This window comes from Echinops telfairi, unplaced genomic scaffold, assembly GCF_000313985.2.
Source record: "Echinops telfairi isolate 266 unplaced genomic scaffold, ASM31398v2 ScPeMD7_3533;HRSCAF=4204_0, whole genome shotgun sequence".
NCBI lineage: Eukaryota > Metazoa > Chordata > Mammalia > Afrosoricida > Tenrecidae > Echinops > Echinops telfairi.
The window spans coordinates 93,156,898-93,173,475 of NW_022107431.1; the positions used below are offsets into that span (position 1 = coordinate 93,156,898).

The 16,578-nt window shown below is 38.5% G+C and overlaps 1 protein-coding gene across 1 annotated transcript in view; it reads left to right on the forward strand.

Annotated features, from left to right (window-relative positions):
• IBTK (inhibitor of Bruton tyrosine kinase) overlaps window positions 1-12,249 on the forward strand; it is a 93,716-nt gene extending 81,467 nt beyond the window's left edge. Inside the window, exons 27-28 of the mRNA XM_045294319.1 lie at window positions 10,080-10,209; window positions 10,990-12,249. Of these exons, the coding sequence (XP_045150254.1) occupies window positions 10,080-10,209; window positions 10,990-11,136 (277 nt within the window). The 3' untranslated portion in view covers window positions 11,137-12,249. The remainder of the gene's footprint in view (window positions 1-10,079; window positions 10,210-10,989) is intronic.
• The last annotated feature ends 4,329 nt before the right edge of the window (window positions 12,250-16,578 follow it).

Genomic DNA, 16,578 nt, shown 5'->3' on the forward strand with positions numbered 1-16,578 from the left:
TGCTTCTGAGCTTGATGGTCGCTTGTTTACCTTCAAGCCTTTAAGACCCCAGACGCTATACTTTTTGATAGCCGGGCACCATCAGCTTTCTTCGCCATATTTGCTTATGCACCCATTTGTCTTCAGTGATTCTTTTGGCAGTCCATGGTACTTTCAGTATGCTTCACCAGCACCATCATTCCCGATGATTCGTCAGTCTTTTGTTTTCAGTGTCCGACTTTCACATGCATATGGGGTGATTGAAAATTTTATGGCTTTAGTCAGGCACACCTTAGTCCTCAAAGTTATATCCTTGCTTTTTAATACATGCAGCAGATTGACCCAATGCAATGCATCGATTGAACTTTGACTGCTACTTCTATGAATATTGATTGTGGATCCAAATAAGACAGAATCCCGACAACCTCAATGTTTTCTCCGTTCATCATGATATTACATAGTGGTCCATTTGTGACCATTTTGATTTTCTTTAAATTGAGTTGCAATCCTTGATCTTCATGGACAAGTGCTTCATGTCCTCCTCACTTTCAGCAAGCAAGGTTGTCTGCTGTGTATCACAGATTGTTAATAAGCCTTTCTCCAGTCCGGATGCTGTGTTCTTCATATAATTCAGCTTCTCTGAATAACTTGTTCAGCATACAGATGGAAGAATTATGGTGAGAGGCTACAACCCTGTTACACACCTTCCCTAATTGAAACCATGCAGCATTTCCTTGTGTTTTTTACTTTAGTACAATTTTCTCTGGATCCATTTATAGGTTCCACTTGAGCACAATGAATTGTTCTGGATTCCCCCTTCTTACGACTATTCATAGTTTGTTATGGGCCATTCAGTTGAATGCCTTTGCTTTGTCAGGAAAACACAAGTAAACATCTTTCTGGTATTCTCTGCTTTGAGCCAAGATCCATCTGACAGCAGACGTGATATTCCTGTTTCATGTAAACTTCTGAATCCGGCCGGAATTTCTGGCAGCTCCCTCTCAATACACAACTGCCCCCGTTCTTGGATGTTCTTCAGCAAAATTTTACTTCCATGTAATATTGATATTCTATAATGTGCACATTCAATTTTGGAATTGATACAAATTGGGAGTTTTAGTCAGTTATCCAGGTAGCTGCCTTCCAAATACCTTTTTGTAGACAAATGAGTGTTTCCAGTACTTCATAAGTTTGGTGAAATATGTTAATTAGTATTCAGTCAATATCCTGGGTGCTTGTGTTTTGCTAATGCTTTCAGTGCATGTTGAATTTCTTCCTTGGTTCTTGCTCTTATGCTATCTCTTGAAATGATTGTCAACAGTGCTTTTTGGTGTAGCGACTGTGTATTCTTTCCATTCTTTTCTTTTGATTCTATTGTATCATTCAATATTTTGTCCTTAGAATCTTTCAGTATCACAACTCGAGGCTTGCCTGTTTTCTTTATTGCATTTAAGATATGCTGAGTATGTTCTTTCTTTTTGTTTTTCTAGCTTTATATCTTTGCATATTTTATTATAATGTTTTACTTTGACTTCAAGCTGCCCTTTGACGTTTACTGCTTAATTTTTCAACTTCATCATTTCTTTTATTTGGCTTAGCTACTCTATGATTAATAGCAAATTTCAATCTCTCTGACAACCATTTTGATCTTCTCTTCTGACTTGTTAATGCCCTTTGCTTTCTTTACGTATGATATTCTGGATGTCATTCCACAGCTCATCAGGTCTCTCCTTACTGCTCAATGTTTTGGGGATGTTCTTCGAATTCAGGTTGGGTAGACTGAAGGGCATCTTTTGGCTTTCGTGGTCTTATTTTAATTTTCTTCAGCTTCAACCAGAAATCACTTATCAGCAATCGTCGCCTTTTGTATTGTTGAACAAAGATACTTACAGTGAAAAAGTCACTGGTCTTGCAAAATTTCATCATGCAACTTACAGGTTCATTTCTATCACCAAGGTCATGTTTTCCAACTACTGTTCCTTCCTCTTTGTTTCTCAGTTTTGCATTCTAATTGCTAATAATTATGAGCGTAGCTTGCTTGCATGTTTGATCAATTTCAAACTGAAGACATTGGTAAAACTGTTCAATTTCTGCATCGTCATCTGAATCATGGTTGTATCAACCAGATATCCTGTATGCGGATAGACATTAAGATCCTGAAATGTCCAAAGGGGGGAGGGGGGTTGAAAGGAAAGGAGAAAACTGGGTAAGCCTGGGTACCTGATATGTGTCAGCACTCTCTTTTAGCCAAGGAGAGGAGAGATTGGGATGCCTCGTCTTGGATGAAGTTACTGCCAGCGGGTTATCTGGGGTCAGGGACCTGATCTGGAAGTAGTTCATGCAAGCTCAGAGGTAACTTGGGGCAAGGACAAGGACAGGAGACTTGGAAGGAATTCCTGCCCACTCACAGTGGCTGGAGTGGGCTTGGGCATTCTGTTGTTTCATGAAGCAGTGTTGGTATGCCTCTGGCCATGAAGGTAGTGTGCCAGGTGCCCAATTCACCACAGGTGCCTCTGACTGCAGGCAGATAGTGGTTCTGCAGGGTGGAGTGTAACTGACTGGTGGTGGTGTGAGGGGAGGGGCTGGCTATTCTGAGGAAAAGGAAGGACCCCAGCTTTCTGGTCAGATAGTCCTGAGCAAGCATAGCTGGTTGTGGCTGAGCTCCTTTTGGCCTGCTGAAAATTTACCTATATCTGTATCTTCTCTGGCTTCTTTTGTTCAGCTTGTTCTACTTTGTATTCAGTCCCCTTCTCTGCCCTTTGAAGCTCAGGTTTCCAGGATTATTTTCTGTGTCTGTCTGGTTTTTTTTCCCCTGTCTTTTGTCTTTGTTATCAAGGGTTTATGTAGTGTACCTCCCTAGTCTACCCTTTTGCCAAAAGCTCCTTTCAGAAGTAGACTGCCAGATTTATTACTGTTCAAGGCACTTCTGGGAAATAATGGACTTTCAACATTGTGGTTAGTAGTTCAGCCCACCTCTAGATCCGTTGGTAGTTGACTGATTTGTCTTTCTCGGTACAGTCATGTTCTGTGAAGAACTCTTGAGTTTCTCTACTGAGTCAATTTTCTGTTAAATATTTTTATCTCAAAAACTCATTTCCATTGATTGCACTCCAAGACTAACTCTTTTACTGGAGTAGAGAGCCTCTCTTTTCCCCACAGAGCGACTGGTAGTTTTAAGCTACTGGCTTTATGTTCAGCAGCCCTGTGCATATAGCCACCAGGGTTCCTGTATGTGTTTTTATTGTGCTGTTTCATTACACTTATCCCATGTCTGTGTGTTAAAAATATTTCAGTATCTGTATTCCCAACTATGCATGCTATGAGATCAAGGACGTTAGCTTTCTTTGCTCACCTTCGTATCACTGATTTTCAGCATGGTTTCTAGATGATGAGTAGCTGGCAAATGACTGACTTCTGAATAAAAATTTGTAGCTCTGTCTCAAATAACACTTCTATGTAACAAATTGTATTGAATGCCTTAGATAGAAGACTTTTAAGTAATGAAAATTCAGCATTTTTATAGTATTTTAAGTTTTAAATATTTCCAGTATGCAAAGAAACTCTTTTTCTTTGAATGAATATCATTGCCATCTAACTTAAATTATTAGAAATCTGTGGTTTCTTGATTGATCACTAGAGTGTGCTATAACATCAAGGTTTTTAATTATCCAGAGTTTTATGTGCTGTTATACTGCTTTGGAAGTAGAATGAAAAGAATATATGATACCTATTATACAAATATAGCTTGAGTGTTAAAAAATGGGAGTGCATATTTTAATTCCTATTAAAATGTCCTATCACTGGCAGTGATTGTAAGAAGAAAATATGCAACTTGATTTTCGGGGCTTTTTAAAATCATTGGAAATATGTATTCACTGAGCTTTTTAAAATGACATAATATAACTAACTAAAATTTTTAAAAGTCACCAAATCTTGGAGTATGTTATAGATGCACTACATTCTGATGAACAATGCTGAGTCTCTATTAAGGTGTAATTAACAACCCCAAACTTAAATGTGTTTGAAATCTAATTGGTAAGCCATAATTTGACACCTGGAAGTTAAATGAAAGGTAAGAAGGTAACAGTACAAGGCAACCATATTGATTAGGTCGCAAAGAGCATGTGACGCACCAGCCAGATCAGTGGTTCAGAGAAGGAAAAAGGACCATGAGCTAGAGCTATCAAGAAAGATTTCATTGATGATTAAAGGCATAGGGCTGTCTTAGTTCTTCAGTACTCTTTTTATTCAATCCCAAATGTTTAATTATTATTGTACCTTGTGAATCATATTAGGAAAATAGATTTTAAATATAGATTCACTGTTATGTGTTTTTTAATATAAAAAAACTTTCAAGAGAAAAGAAAGGGCCATACCAGCAGAGGATATCGTGGGAGTTAAGGCAAGACGACAGGGATGCTTCTGGTTCTTTGGGGAGTAGGGTGGAAGAGGTGAGTGTGCTCATCTCAGGAAATTCTACACATTTTACTTTCTTATTTTAATATTAGACTTTTTCCATAGGCTAGAGAAATCCAAGGATAATGATATCATTTGTTGATGCTAAATATTAAAGGGGTTTCTGGGATTTTTATCTGTGTATTGTTAATGATGTCTTCTTTTAAAATTTTTATGCACTTTCTTTCACTTTTTGTTTCATACCACCTTGTGTAATTTATGGACCTTGTGTAATCTATGGACAGAAAACATAATCTTTTGTTTCTAACTAGTAAAAACTACTTGTGAGACAAGATCTTTATATATCAGCTATGGTCTTATAAAAAATCTTTGCAGTTAAGTTAGTAAAAAATGTTCTAATTAAAAGAACAAACTTTGTGAACAAAAGCAATTTAGTTCTTTATAACTCAAAGTTTGACAATACTTGTTCAGCAGTTTGACCAGAAACCTTCCAAAGATTATTTTAACCTTTTTATATTTTATTTTCTGAAGGCTAGATTTTAAATAAGATTTTCCAGTGAGAATGCCTCTTCATTGCTAGTACTTAAAGCTTAGTAATGTTATATTAATAATTTGAAAGTTTAGATTGTTTGTGATATTTAATCTTAGATCTATTTTAGTCTATTATTTGAGATTTTATATTGAATAATCTTTGGTGGAAAGAACCCTGCGATTAGAGTCTTAAGAAAATTATTTGAGTTACAGGCGTAACACTAACCATAGCTATTTTCTGAACTTCAGTTCTATTTGATATGAAATAAGAATAACATTTCACACAGTTTTATGAGATGTACATAGGTAATGTAAATGAAAGTACTTCATAAATTAAAAAATATTACATTGAATGAGCTGCTATTAAAAAGCTCTGGTTGGTTGTGTGGTTTAATAATGTTTATGGTGTTTTATTCCTGATTCTCACTGATTTTAACCAATAACAGTATTTTCGATGGCATATAAAGCTTGTAACTGCTGTTTCTTCCTTAGCAATTAATCATATTTTTATATTTATTTAAAAGTATCAAAATACTCTACCTTATTTCCAGTACGCCAGATGATTTTGGACCACTGCTTAAGCCATTATACGTGATGCTCTGAACCCCCGTTATATTTTCATTCCCTAGATCAAACTTTTGAGATGGAAGAGGCAATCCTGCCCTTCACAAAACTTTAAAACTTACTCAACAGCCATAAGTGTATGTTATAAACAAATGAAATCACCATTATCTGAGTTTTCAATTTCACCTCAGAGCCCTGTGTACGTACAGGACACTGCAGCTTGAGAGCTGCACTTGCTAACCCCTGCCCTAGATGGTAGCTAGTCTTGCCCTAACTTTAGAGCCCTACAGAGAACTTGTGCTCTTAGCCGCTTTCTAAGGTAGTTATCTGTTCCAATGGGATGTAGAAAAAATTCTTTGATGATTATCCTAATCTGGACCTTCATAATCTATAATAAGTTTATCCCAACAACTTTACAGTTAATTTCTTTCATTTCATTCTTCTCCTAGTCTGAAGTCTTCTACTTAATTCTGGGGACCGAGTCAGACAAATATCGAGCAGATTTTCAAGTCATGGATCTTTATTAAAACTAAAAACCTTATAGCTGGACTTTGTGTTCCAATAGCTATACCTGGAAGAAAAAGTTACCAGTAATGCAAAGGGATAAGAAACTTTAAAAACAAAAATCTTTTATTTTATTCCATACTAAAAAAAGACCTTGTCTTCTGCTCCGGTCATGTAGTCTCTGAATGTTTGTTGACTAGCTATGTTCCAGGGGTTCCCCTTCAACCCGGGAGCTACAGAGATAAAGGGAGCCAGTACCCGACCTGGAAAGACCACACTAGCTGCTCTGGCAGATTTGTACACAGTAACACTAGGATTGTGGGAAACTCTGAACAGATAACAGCAGCGAGGAGGTGATATTTCAGCCATTTCTTAAAGAATGAGAAGATACGTGAAGTGGAATGCATGCGGGGGTGTCCTCCCACAAACGGAATTGCACTGGGCCGAACAGAGCTTTCTCGATACACATTTTTCCCACTAGGTGAGCATTGAGCAACTCGATTGGAGTTAGTGCACCCAGTGACGCTAACCTTGGAAGGGTCTCTCTGGTCACAGTAAATTTTTTCATGAAAACAGTTTTGCTGGAACCTCGTTTTTTGTGATGCCCGGTTTAAGAGAATACCGTGCAGTTGTGAAATTTTGTTTCCTGCGTGGGAACAATGCTGCAGAAACTGTTGAGATATTGAACACAGCGTACAAGGACAGCGCTCTGGAAAAAACTCAGGTGTACGAGCGGTTTTCTCGTTTCCAGAAAGGTGCCATGTTGATGATAGATGACAACCTGGATGTCCGGAAGAGACGGAAATGTGGACTCTAGTGCACTTGGAGTCCATTCCACCAGCTCAGACTGTTCCTGAAGCGCTCTATTTAGAGGGTCTGAAAATAGTTCCTAACAGTGTGCAACAAAAGGTCTAATTTGTGCCAGATAGGGGACTGGCTTTGCCACCATGGCAATGCACCTTGCTCGGCAGCCATCTCAGGGCACCGGTTTTTGGCGCAAAATATGACTTTCTTACTCCCCACACACCTTACTCACCAGACCTCACTCCTTGCAACTAGCTTTTGTTTCCGTGAATGAAGGACAGGAAAAGACAGTGATTTTGACAACATAGAAGAGGTGAAGAAAAAATGAGGGAAGTGCTGTCAGCCATCCAAACATGAGTTTGAAAAATATTTCTAAGAATGAAATAGTATATTTGACAAAAATATTGTGTAATGGAGAGTACTTTTAAAGTGATAAGGTTGTTTTGTAAAAAAAAAAAAATTAATATATGGCTTTGGATGGGGCCGGGGGTGGAATTCCAGGTTTTTTCTGTTGTTGTTGTTTTAGGATACCCCTTGTGTTCTACACAAAGAGGAATCATACAAATAAAGGCAGCTGTCTGAAACTAGAAAATCCACAGTGGGGGTGGGTTGGGGGTGGGGGTAAGAAGAGTAGGCAAAGCCTGAATTTAGTCTGCCCATTCATTTTGTACCTGGAAAATTGATTAAATACTTTTGCGTCTTACTATGTACATTGAGGGGTGGGGAGAAGCATGCCTTCTCTTCAAAGTATTTTATTGCAAGAGTCAAGTAAGGTGATGTGCATGAAAGTACTTAGGCTCCCAGTAAATTAGCTTGCCTGCACAGCAGGGGTAAGTATTTTAGCTTTCAGTGTATTTTATACTCTGGTCCTTCTGTTTCTTTCCAATTCCTTTTTAGTCCCTTTCTCATTCTCAGTCCAGTCATCCTGTGCTTATTGAAGAGAACACCCTGGAGTTCTTTCGTCCACCATGTACACTTAACTACCAAAAACAATGTGTCTCTCTTATGCTTTAAAAATCTTCTGCAGCTCCAAGTATTGTTATAGCTAAAAGCTTATCTCAGGACTGTTCTCAGCTGACTGTTATTTCTTCAGTGAAGCCATAAACGCACACTCTGCTCCAGAATATACTTATTTCTTCTGTGAATCTTTGGTGCGTGGTACTTTGTACATATTACCAGAAATATCATTTACCATATTCATACCACCTTATTCTTGAGTATATCTTTTTAATCGTTTTTCTCCTCCACATGAGTTTTTTTGAGGAGAGAGTGCTGGTTTAAATCAGCCCAGTTTTCAGCATCTGCCATAGTGCTGACACATAATACATGCCTGGTAAATGTTTCTACGTAAATGAATTAGACCTTCAGTGGTTGTGGCTCTATTCACTTACTATCTGTTTTTGTTTCTGTTGTTAATCCTCTCTAGCTCTCAGTGTTCTTAGGATCTTGATTAATTTAGATACTCTAAGATCAAAATCCCCCAATGAAGTCAGTCTCTGTAATTCTGAAATGATTTCTACTCTTTTCATTCTACACTCACTCCTCTTTAAGTCTCCCTAAAGCCCTCAAATCACTTGATAGTCATTAGCTTGTAAATTGTTAGATACTATTTTAAATTTTATGTGTAAAAATTTTTTTTATGTAAAACGTGTAAACCCACATAGTTTGTCAGCTCTTGGAAAGTAGAGATTGTGCATATATTTCTGTCTGACCTGTAATCCTATGATTATAATACTATGATTTTCTGACGAGTCTGGCATGCAGTTATTCCTGTCTCTCTATAATAAATCGTTTTCACTGGTCGCACTAAAATTCTTTAGCTCTCGTTTTGGCATTTGTCTTGCAGATGTTCTACTCATGGTACTCCAGGACCAGAAGGCAACCCTATTTCAGATTTACCACTTCTAGGCAGTCCCAAGGAAGCTTAATTAATTAGCTTTCAACCCTCCAACACTAAGCACTGCTTAACATTGAAAGAGAATGTTAAATATCATGATATTGAATAGATTGCAGGAAAGTCCTTCAAAAAGTTTGTGGAAATTGCAATTTTTCTACAAACTTTTTGAAGCCCCCTTGTTAGGCTGGGTTGACCAATCCAAGAGAAACAAATCCAAGGACACTCATATATGTGAGAAGAGAAGTATATATCAAGAAGTAATTTTTTTTTTAACATTTTATTAGGGGCTCATACAACTGTTATCCCAATCCATACACACATCAATTGTGTAAAGCGCATCCGTACATTGTTTCTCAAAACATTTTCTCTCCATTTAAACGCCCGACATTAGGTCCTTATTTTTCCCCTCCCTCCCCGCTACCCCCTCCCGCATGAGCCCTTGATAGTTTATAAATGGGTATTTTGTCATATCTTGCACTGTCCGACGTCTCCCTTCATCCACTTTTCAGTTGTCTGTCCCCCAGGGAGGAGGTCACACACAGTTCCATGTAATCGGTTCCCTCTTTCCTACCCATTCTCCCTTTACCCTCCCTGTTTTGCCACTCACACCACTGGTCCTATAGGACTCATCCGTCCTGGATTCCCTGTATTTTCAGTTCCTGTCTGTACCAGTGTACCTCCTCTGGTCTAGCCAGTCTATATCAAGAAGTAATTATGCATCAATAAAACATCCCAGCCCGCACAGATCAACTTCTTAAGTCCAATAGTAGTCCATACATCCCTCTGCAGACTCATGTAGCCACAAGCAATGATGCAGAATGCAGGAAGATCACAGGCCAGTGGGTGAAAACTCGGTGGATCAAATGGTGGTGGAAGCATCGTAGGACTCTGGAAGGTCCCTGGCAGGTCTCTGAGTGGCTTGCTAGCAGGAGGGTGAAGGCAGAGAGTTGGGTGTGTGGGTGGGTGGGGAAGTTCCCAGGACCCTCTTTATGAGGAGGTCACACCCACATGGAAGTACCATCAGGCTGTGACCTGATTGACAGGCTATGCCCTATCCCCACACTTCAAGTTGACACGAAATTATGTAACCACCACACCCTTTGTATTATCTAAATGCCCTCTGCTGCATAACTAACTTTATCTATAGTTGTATTATTTTTGCTCCATCCCTACGCTTTGGTGTTTTCCCAAAGTTTTCCTACAGCACCAATCCAAACAAAATATTAGTTTGTTGTTGTTTTTTCTAGTTCTCACCTCAAAGCTTCAAGGCCCCCTAACATTGTATGCTGCTGGGGGAAATGTGATATTGCAAAAGAACATTTCAAGGAGATTTTGTGTGTGAAAATTTGGAAGGATGAATGAAAATTCTTTATTATTCTTTCAGTCCTTGGCTCTCTTCCTCATTGGCTATTCCTTCAGTGGCCCCAATCACCTTTGCATCCATTGTAGAAGAAGAGCTACAACAAGAAGCGGCTCTTATCAGAAGTCGAGAAAAACCATTGGCTCTGATTCAGGTATAGGACCTGCCTTTAAGCGTTTAACTTCGGGAAGAACTAGTCTACATTTTATTCGAATTATATTCATTTATTTTGCACAGGCTCATATGTCTATCAGATTAAAATGTAAATATCATGTAAAACTAAACCGAGGCACCCAGCAATAGAAATATCAAATGGAGTCATTCAGCAAAACTAATTCAGAAACAATAAATTGTGATTGCTAGTATTTGCTGCTTGGGTGATGCTTTGGACCGATTGAGTTTTCTGAAGCACCCAGTGGAGAATAATTTGGCAATATGTAGCTGCCCACTTGGCTTCTGTACCGTTAAACATTCCTAGGTTGTAAGCAACAGCCACCAACTGGCTGAGTTAAGAAAGGGAGTTTGTTTGAAGGATATTAAGATTCCACAGACTGAGCTGGAAAACTGAAGAGCCAGACTTGGAACTAGACCCTGAAGATTTGGCAGGGAAAAGTTAGAGGATTTGTATAGTACCCAAAAATATGTGACAGGGTGAAGCTACTGGAAAGAATGGACTTCAACAATTTTCAGTTTCTTTTTCCTTCTGCTCAAGACTCAGATTTCTGGGAGGGTTGAGTATCTGATGATCCTAACTCTGGTTTTAAGCCTTCTCCTTTGCTAGAGAATAACTATAGACTTGATTTAAATCCACTGCATTACACCCATGGATAATGTTCGATCTCATAAGGACACTGGCAAGCTAATGTAGAGGATATAATGAAAAGAACTGAAGCGAGTCGTTGTGTCTTCCCCTCTTCCACTCCACCCCTTTCAGATTGAGGAGCGTGCTATACAAGATTTGCTGGTCTTCTATGAGGCACTTGGCAACCCTGATGAGTTTGTCATTGTTGAAAGGACACCACAGGGACCACTGGCGGCACCTATGTGGAATAAACATGGATGTAGACCACTGTGGAGTTGAAATGCATTTTTCATCATTGTGATTGGAAAAATCCTAAATTGAAAAGTTATGGAAAGAAGTTCTTACATGTTTGATAACAGGTCATTATAGAATAAAAAAGCTTCAAATTTCTTTATTGTAGTTTAAGTATATAATGTTTGTATGATTAAAAAGAAATTGTGATTTTAATTTCTTTTTATGTAAAACTTTGTGGAAGGAAAAATTTGTTACATTTAAGTAGAATTACTTCTTCTGATTAATTTTATAAAGGAAAATATGAATTATTAAAGTGTAAAATGTGAGTGCTGCATTAAAAAGAACTTTTCCATTTGTTAATTTGCTATAAATAATTTAGAAGATGTTTGCCAAATACCTGTTGTCACTCTTTTTGTCATATGCCGTCGATGAGCTTAAAGTAGGGGCACTTCTCACTTTCCTGATCTGGAAAGAGCCAGAGTTTTGTGTAGCTTTTATGTCTCGACTGTTGTATTTTTAAAATCTAGCTATGAATGGTCTACGTCTATATAAAGCTTAATTTGCTCAAATGTTATATTGCACTTTGGACAGCACCTTCTCCATTTTGCATTAAGCTGTGGAATAGAATGGAAGTTAATATAAATTCTATTCTAGATAGCTTAGGCCAAACAGTAGTTTAAGATTTAGTGTCATTACATTTTTTTATTTTGATTTTGGGGGGATGATTCTTATTTGTGAGAAAATTAAATTCTCCCAAGTGCTAAATTTTTCTATAATTGCTTATTTATCCATACATGAATAGCTTGGAAGAAGATTGGTTTATGAAGTTTGATTTACATGAAGTTATATAATCAGCAATTCTCTGATTCTGGGTTATCTGAATAGACAAATAATTGCTTGTTTTCTTTGCAGTGTGCTGTTTAGTTTGTTTTTTGAGTGGTTAACTTTTAAAAAACAAATAATAAATATGTGCTCCATCATCTCGACCAGTTGGCATGATTGTTTTAGATTCTGGAAGATAAGTCTAGGGGAATAGACAGGGAATCAGCAAAGTTATAATTCAGCTAATGAAAATAAGGCTTTATTTCAGGTTTAACGCTATTCAAAAAGCAAATGTGTAAGCAAATGTGCAATAAAAAGGAACCTTGATCCATTTCATTACTAATGTGTGTTTGAAATGTTGTACTGTATTAATCTTTATTTTAGGAATTTCTAACCCTATATACTGTATAATAGAATATGTTTTTGATGTTTTTTTCACTTAGATGCTTTTAAAAGGTCAGTTTTTTCCAGTTATGCACCAGTAAAATTTTTATATTATATGCTTTGAGTGAATTAAGAAAATAGGAATTGTATATGTTTTCAATTGATGTTCTAGTAAAGGAGGATTATGAATATTTTATTTCATTAGGGGCTTTAATTGTTCCATTCCTCGTGAACATCTGAAGCTATTAGAAGGTGCTGGTTTTCTTACTGTTCTCTTTGTGCACGGACTTTATAGCAGGAGGTGTGGAGGGGAAGGATAAAGGACTGATGGAGCTCGTTGGGGCTTTATTCTTTTCTGAACTAAGACATCTTAGGATTTTGTATATTTTAATTGGAAAAAAAACAGGTTCTTTTGCCAATAGAAGCCAATGAGAGAGAAAAGCACTACAACAGACTATAATTCTTCAAAAGCGACTCCACAAAGAGGCAACCCAATGCTTGTCACCCAAAAGCCCAGGACTTTTCATCTATTCGTCAGTCTGTATCTGTTCATTCTTCTCTGATGCCAGGACTTCAAGGAGGACATAATAAAATGGAAAAAATCCAAAAAAAGATCATTTCATGGTTCAGGAGTGCAGAGAATTTTTTACTTTTTGTGAATTAGGTAAAGGTTTACAGATTATACCATCAATTTTATATTCAACTTCTCAAACTCCCCAGTGGCTTGCCTCATTTCCTCAGTAGCTTATTATTTTTGCCCAACTCTCCCTTGCTAGAGATCTTCCATTTCACCAGGTTAATGCCTGTCTACCCACTAACCTATTGCTTTCCTTTTCTCCCCCGCCCTCGCTCATCCCTGGTAACCATCAAACTGTTTGTTTTGATATGAAAGACCTTTTGAGTTGTTTTAATAGTGTGCCTATCTGCTAGTTTGGCTCAGCATAAGGTCCTCCAATTCTAGCTAGGTCAAGAGTTATTTCTGAGTCTCATTATTTAATGTAGAATAGAGAAGTGCTTACGATGGACTAAAATAATCATAGAACTCTTTGGCTTGGAAAGGTTATGCAGGAGTGGGGATGATGAAATTAAGGGTTTTCAGAGGCAAAAATGCTTAAAATTTGATAAATCAAGGCTGCTAATCAGGGAAAGCCTTATTTAAGTTATTTGTGGATATTAAATCTTAAAGCTTTAATAAAAGAGAAGTTTTTAGGCTTAGTTCACTTTGAATCCTAGTGTGATGGAGTAACGATATGTAGAGACAAGAAAATTGCATATTCTTTTTTTCCCTAATCATTTTATTGGGGGGCTTATACAACTGATCACAATCCATAAATCCATACATTACGTCAAGGACATTTGTACATTTGTTGCCATTATCATTTTCAAAACATTTTCTTTCTACTTGAGTCCTTGGTATCACCTTCTTGAAGATTGCATATTCTAATGAATGACCAATCTATGCCCTATGAATGTGAGGGACTGCCCTGAGGGGGCATGTCTGACCTACATGAGGTAGTAGGAGACTCCGACTGCACATCAGCCCAAGGATAATTCCTGAGGTGGAGGTCAAACATTCCTCTCCACCCTCCATTCCTTTTATCCTCTTCTGACACCGGCCCATCTTCTCATGGGCCTCTTGCTTCTCAGCAGAACTCACAATTCCAGAATGCATATTCGGGAAGCTGACAGGATCAAAAAGCATTATGGATACAGCCTTTTTGTCCTCTGTGCCTCTTCTCACCATGTCAGCAGACACGTCTCTTTGGTCCACAGACTCAAGCTTGTGGCCTTTTGGCCTCTGCCCACATTGAGCAAATATCACAAAGGGGCTAGCACTGCTGAGTACCCGGAGGCACACAGCTGTACTCATTCCATGGGCGGTAAATTCCAGTGCTCTGCCTCATGCCCTTAGTGCTTGCACCTCTGCACCCTCTTCTGCGACCATCGCTTTGCATAGGGATCTTGCTTGCATGCCAACGGTGGTGCTTCTCTTTCTTGATGTCCTGGAGTTCTCTGTTCCAGCTATGGAAATGGCTCGTGTTACACCCAGTAAAACAGCAAAACTGGCCAACCCCTTCTATTAGAATTTCACACAGCCTATTTGCATGTGAAATTGGTGGAAATTTCAAAGACTAGGCTACAGGAGTTGTACCTAGGAATTTCACTTCAGTACAAAAGCTATGCCTAATTGCTGAGTCTAACTAAATGTATTTTCAATGAGTAAAGGAAGTCTATCAGTTTGTTGACAAGTGCTAGGATTTAGGCGACAGGTTTACTCTCAGACAAAATTTAATTTCGGAGGCTTTACACAAGTAGTTTTAGATAAATATTAAACTGTACGAGTAATTTCAGCTCTAGGAGACCTTCACTCAGCTTCAAAAACCCGGAGCCACCTCTGATAGGCAATTGGAACATTCTACTATGCAGAATCTAAATACTCCAAAGAGTGATATTTGTGAGTGTTGTAGATTGAATTGTAGATCCCTTACAAAATGTGCCAACTTTGGTAGGGAATGATTTTCAGTATTCTGTAATTACCCTCTGTTTTGTGATCTGATATGATTATCCTATACGTTGTATATCTTAACCTCTGTTGGCAATGAGGCAGGATTAGAGGTTACTGTACACAGTGATTTTCAACCTTCCTAATGCCGCGACCCTTTAATGCAGTTCCTCATGTTGGGGTGACCCCCGACCATAAAAGTATTTTTGTTGCTAGCTCATCACTATAATTTTGCTACTGTTACGAATCGGGCAACCCCGTGAAATGGTCATTCGACCCTCAAAGGGGTTGCAACCCACAGGTTGAGAAGCGCTGCATAGCAGGACACAATCTACAGGGTTGTTATATATTGAGTCAATCTCTTTTGAGACATAAAGGAGATTAAACAAGTGAGCAAAGTTTTGGGGAGTGGGGTGGAGGAGATCTTACTACCACCAAGAAAAACTATCCAGGGCCACTGCAAAGAGTACCTCTTAGACCCAGGAGGCAGAAAGCTACACCAGAGATGGTGTAATGGTAACAGGTAGAAGCAGGAAACTGGAAGGAGATGCATCACTGGGCGAGTTAACCCACTAAAATGAGAGAACTGAATGCCTTCAAGCAGGAAGTGAACTAATAAGGCAGGGTGCCTCTGAGCATTTACTGGTGGCGCTAATGACCAGAGCAGTGCCTGGCCTGGGACCAGTTAAAGTGCTGAAGAGCTGAGGACAAAGAAACCTGCCTGAGAACCGTGGGTTATCTGCCCTGACTGAAGAACTGCATCCTGGGTTGTTTCTGATCCTGAATTGTAGCTTGTTAATGGAAATCTACAAAGAATCCCAGACCAGAATATGCAGAAGGTTCCCCTGCCCCCACTGACTGGTGGGGAGGTGTGGCTTTTGCTAGACTTGGTGCCCTGGATACAGACTTCCAATCTCCTAAACCGTGAATAAACTTTGTTTGTTAAAGCCATCCACTTGTATTTCTGTTAAAGTAACACTAGATAATCCAGCCTGTCGAACCTTAATAGAAACTGGCATTGGTTAACCCTTTACAGTGAAGGTCACCAATTGAGAAATGTTCTCTAATTCTCTCCCTCTCCAGAACATAGAGCATGTAGGGGCCCAGCTCATAAATAAGAATGGCCATCCAAGGTTTGCTAGATTTTTATGGAAAATGCTCAGTGTGAAAAGAATGTCCAGCTGAAAAAAGATAAACCCATTTGACAGGAGAAACTTTCAAGGGACCGATTATCATTTAAAATATCTATGGGAAGACAGTGTATCTATGAGACAAAAAGGGTGCAATATAAGAAAAACAATGAAGCCAGACTGGATTTTGTGGGGAAATGACTGAAAACTTAAAAATTCAGTAAAGGAAAAAAAAAATCAAGTAACATTGGAAGAAAAGAGAAAAGATGAATAGTTTGATCAGAATAAGAAAATTAGATGATTAATCCAACAAGCACAGCATTTTGCTCTTCAAAGGAGAAAATAGTGAAGAAATTACCAAATAATGTAAGATAGTTTTAGGCCTATTAAAAGGATGTGAGTCTCAAGATTCAAAGCGCTCACTGAGTCCCCAACCCCAAAGTGAACAAAGACCCACACCAAGACCTAGTATTGGGAATTTTCAAAACAATGCAGATATTTCAAAACAAAACAAAAAACCTAACTGGGTGGGGGAGAAAAGCTCATAAGCCCCCATGGAAGAAGCACACCAGCCTATGCAACCACGAGTTGTCGAAGGGATCAGGTATAAGGCATCATCAGAACAAAAAGTCTTACCATAGTGAATGA